Consider the following 4826-nt stretch of genomic DNA (forward strand, 5'->3'; position numbering starts at 1 on the left):
TAAACGCCTGTTTCACACATACTCCGTCTGCAGTGCGTATGCGGTCCGAGTGCGTTACGTATGCGGTGCAGAAGCAGCACGGACTCATTGTGCTTTCACACAGGACGCGCTTGCAGTTCGCTCCTGATCCGCGGTTGTTTACCACAAACACAACATTTATTCATTATTTTGATTTCAAATCCAAACGTAGTTAGCCTATACTGAAAGTGCTTTTTTCAGCATTGTGATCCTCTTTTATCACAGTACAGTTACACAATCTTTCAGACATATTCACGTTTAAACTCAATTAATATAAACAACGTATTACATGCATTTGGCTTCTAGATTTGTATATTAAGTTGCTCAAGCAAGTGGAAACACATTTGAATACAGCATATAGCTTTCTTGTGTTAGGTTATCACAAATATTTTAAATTAAAACTTACCACTGACAGAAACAGTCGGCTCTCGTGCCTTTTACATTTAAATCTTTATTACAAACAGTCCAGCGGGTCTTAAAGAACTTTGTTTTTCTACCTCCACAAGACACAAGTGCATATGTTGCCTTGTATATCTAAAAGTGCACTTTTATTTGTTTTAAACCTAGCCAAAAAGCCCGTGAAACACAGTAGACTTTAATTATATCTATTTATTGTGAAATTACTACATTTCAGTCTCAACCCATGTTCATTTTTACCGCGAACAAAGCGCTGTCACTTTAATTCAGCGCGTGCAGCACAGCAAAAATAGACTCGGTGCGTAAACGATCGCTGCACTGCTGCAGACGCACCGCACCTGGAACGCACTGACGGACCGCAACCGCGTGCAGCGTGAAAGCTCTAATCCGTTAACATGGGTGCGTAAAAAAAAACGCAACGCACACGCACTGCAGACGGAGTATGTGTGAAACAGGCGTGAGAGCAAACAACGCACGCACCCAGCATATCTCAGCAGCCTAACAACACATGGAAGGCCATAACAGGAGGGAAGGGGCGGGCTTTCAACCATGACGCACTCCAAGAGGCAGAACTAACCAACTTATATACCCTAACCAGGCAGTCGCTCATTGGCCACCTAATTAATGATGGTGACGTTTTGACAACATCACTACACTAATATTATACTTGATCTGTAAATAAAGATAAATGGTTTTGCATAAAAGGACTTTATTTTGCGGTATTGAGCCACCCCAAAGCATAATCATTCAATAAATGTGTAGAGATGACCTTTCATGACCATTTATCTATAGGCAAGAGAAAAATTAAAGGTGCGAGGACATCTTACCCCATCTTAATCTATACAATAACAAGAAACATGGATGTTCTGGAAATATCATACTCACAGTTGACCATAAGATTGTAGGCCTCGCTGGTCATGTTGCTGACAGCATTACTAGCAGCACACTGGTACAGTCTGTCATCACTAAGCTCAAGATTGAGTTGTTATTGAAGAAAGTGATCGTATCATCGGGCACCCAGGTATGTTCCATTCTTCATCCAATGAATGGAGTCCACTGGCCCCACAACATTAATTCAATTCAATTCAATTAAAGTTTATTTGTACAGCGCTTTTCACGATACAAATCATTGCAAAGTAACTTTACAGCAAATTAAGTTTCTACAATATTTAGTGGTAGCTTATCAGTGGTGACTGTCAATGTACATATGGCAGAAATGTACGGAAAAATCAATTAAAGACGTAATCAAACAGACGATGAACACTATTAACAGCAATTATATGGGGTGGAGTTATATTTAATAGACCTGAGAAACATTGTTACTGTACTGAAAGAGTTCAGTAAATGTGCTTTGAATGAGGCTGCATTATGCACAGTCTGAATTTAAAACTGAAGCAATTGAATTAACAGAAAACAATGCATTACAATAAAATCTACAGGTATTAATCCTCATGGGCAAGTAGCAAATTAATATTGAGGATACAGTATGAAACTGGGGTACAGTATAGGTGAAGTGAATCTGTTCTGTTTGACTGTTTTGCAAGTAATAATATTTTGTAACTGATACGGAACTTAATAGGTAATATTACATCTTAGATTAAAAGCATTGCCTTCTACTGGAGAGCCTGCTGGATTCACTGTCACTGATGACATAGGAGCTAAATAAAGGGAAAAAATGTAATGGAGATAAAAATGATCACAAGAATAATCATTAGAAATTTATAAAAACATATTTAGTGTACGTGTGTTCTCACCAACTATTTGAATCTTTTTTGTCAATGCAACAGAACTGAGCATGACTGCATTTTTGGCAACGCAGGCGTACTGTCCACTTATGTTCTGAGTTGTGTTTCTAAGGTTATAACTTGAACCATAGACATTCAGATGATTGCTGTTGTACATCCAGTAGCGGGCCACTTTAGGCTCACAACCACATTAGCCAGTGCTTACTGTGCCAAAACCGGCCCAGATACGTTTTAATATACTTGGGCCACATTTGCTGAAACATATGTGGACCACATTTGGTTTACACCCTGATTAGCCTTTGTCGATAATGCCACATTTTTGCCAAAGGTGGCCCACATTTGGTTGGCACTATCCGGCTCCTGCACCGGAGTCGACACAATGGTGGACAGCTTACAGCTCACTCAGGGCGGGTCTAAGGTAAGGCGGCCTTGTCAATCAACTGTCGTGGGAGCGGCCTGTGCAATACTACATAATTCTGACAGGAATATCAGAACAGCCTGATTTGAGAAAGGGGATTTTAAAATAGGGATTTAAAAAAAAAAACACTGGGTGGATTTTTATCATTATAGGGTGGATGTGTACTCACACTTCCAACACACATTTATGTTCAAACAACATGTAAAGTGAATTTTGCATCCGATGACCACTTTAAAGGTAATATGTTCTCTGCAAAATTGAGCAAAAACACATAATATTGTGTTTAAAATAACACAATATCAACTTCTTGGTTACTAAACTGTTGCATAAAATCACATTTAAACTCGTTTTATTCGGGCCAAAATCAGCACTCGTGTGATATCACTTATCCTATTATATAAATATGTGACAGAAAACTCATACAGGGGCATTTTTTTGCACCAATATCTTGAATTTTAGGGCATAACTGCATTTATGGAGTTGTTGCCCTGCATCATATTTGTCAACAGTCAACTGTATAAAATGTAAGATGACGTATAGGTTGGGGGCGGGGCCAGTGCGTTAACTCCGTTAAAAATATTTTAATCATAATTAAGTTAACACGTTAAACTGACAGCCCTAATATAATTATAAAAAAAGTGTTTCACATGATAACATCCAAATGTGAACAGTGAACCTAAAAACAAAGTTCAATGGCTAATTTTTTACCAATCTTTACAATCTAGACAGTTTATGCAATGACATTTTAGGACAAGTAACTTAACAAATTCTGGGAATACATTTCCTACGTAGATGAATTAAAGTTTTTAAAGTTCTGTGAATATTTCATTTTTACAGTGTGTAGGATAAGAGGATCTTTCTTCAATTTACCCTGAACATCTAATGTAATCTCTGCATGTGTTTTGATCGGTCCCAATGCTTCAAATACATACAGGCCAGAATTAATCAGAGTTACTGACGATAAGGTGAGCTGATATGTAGAACTTTCAAATTCTGTTCCATTTTGGTGGCTAGTTCCCTGAATAATGCCCCCTGGGTACCGCATGTGTACTAGGTCCAAATAACCAGAGCCCAACTGTAATGGTCCCAGTGTCATTCATACTTATAGTGACATTGGTCCCAACAACCACTGGGTTTTTTGATGGAACCAGGAACACTGCATAAAGACCTAAGAGAGACAGGAGTGGCAGTCGGTATCATTTTGAATATATAAAGAAAACTTTCAACTCTTCATTGCTGTTGCATAACTTGGATGGAACCAAGTCTACTGATTTACATTTGGCCTTTGCATATTCGTTGCTTGTTTCCATCTAGTACTAGAAAAATGTTTTCATGTTTAGTATGTTCTTGCTTGAAAAAGGACACACAGTCACAGCAAAATGATCAAGTGAGTATTGAGTACAACCAATGAACAACATATAGTTAATACGTAATTATTATGTCTATTACCCTCTAAGCATTTTTATCGCTAATGTAATTTATTTTCTCTGTTTTTCTGTGTTATGTAATCTGAGCAATTTATTCTGAAAATGGTGTTAATGTCAATGTATCCACAAATGTACATGTCTTCAAATATACAAATATACATTTTGTGTCGACATCTAATGTCAGGAATCTGAGTAAAGTCAAATATAATATAAAACGCTTTTGATAATAAATGTATTTAAAAAGCTATTTGTTGCTCAGTATTTCTGATAATTTCCTAAATTTGACATAAACCTACTTTTTAGGTTGCTGACTGGTAAATTTACATTAACAAACAGTCTCCTTTCTGCATTGTTGTTTATGAAAAATAGGAAATTAGAATTGAATTGAAAAATATTAAAGGGGTCATATGATGCTTTTTTAAAGATCATTATTTTGTGTATTTGGTGTAACAGAATATGTTGACATGCTTTAATGTTCAAAAAACACATTATTTTTCAAATACTGTACATTATTGTAAATCCTCTATGCCCCGCCTCTAAACACGTCGTTTTCAACAAAGTCCCCTCCTTTGACAAGCGCAGTCTGCTCTGATTGGCCAACTGACCCAGTGCATTGTGATTGGCCGAAAAACCACAAGCACGCGTCAGAAATGTAACGCCCCTTACCATAATCCACCAATAAGAATTTTGAGTTATTATTTGTGTTGTTGTTTTTCCAAATTTTTCGTAAGTGCAACTATGGATGTTATTTGGACCAGTTAGGTTCGACTATGGAGCCTGTAAATAATGTAAATAAAGGCT

The 4826-nt window shown here is 37.1% G+C and overlaps 1 protein-coding gene across 1 annotated transcript in view; it reads right to left on the bottom strand.

Moving 5' to 3' along the window:
- Positions 1-1420, bottom strand: part of LOC107717406 (carcinoembryonic antigen-related cell adhesion molecule 5) — a gene marked incomplete at its 5' end in the record, with an annotated part of 10053 nt that extends 8633 nt beyond the window's left edge. Inside the window, 1 exon segment of the mRNA XM_074560102.1 lies at positions 1321-1420. Within this exon segment, the coding sequence (XP_074416203.1) occupies positions 1321-1420 (100 nt within the window).
- Between the last annotated feature and the right edge of the window lie 3406 nt (positions 1421-4826).

The sequence above is a fragment of the Sinocyclocheilus rhinocerous genome, unplaced genomic scaffold (assembly GCF_001515625.1).
Source record: "Sinocyclocheilus rhinocerous isolate Xijiao unplaced genomic scaffold, SAMN03320098_v1.1 scaffold1622, whole genome shotgun sequence".
NCBI lineage: Eukaryota > Metazoa > Chordata > Actinopteri > Cypriniformes > Cyprinidae > Sinocyclocheilus > Sinocyclocheilus rhinocerous.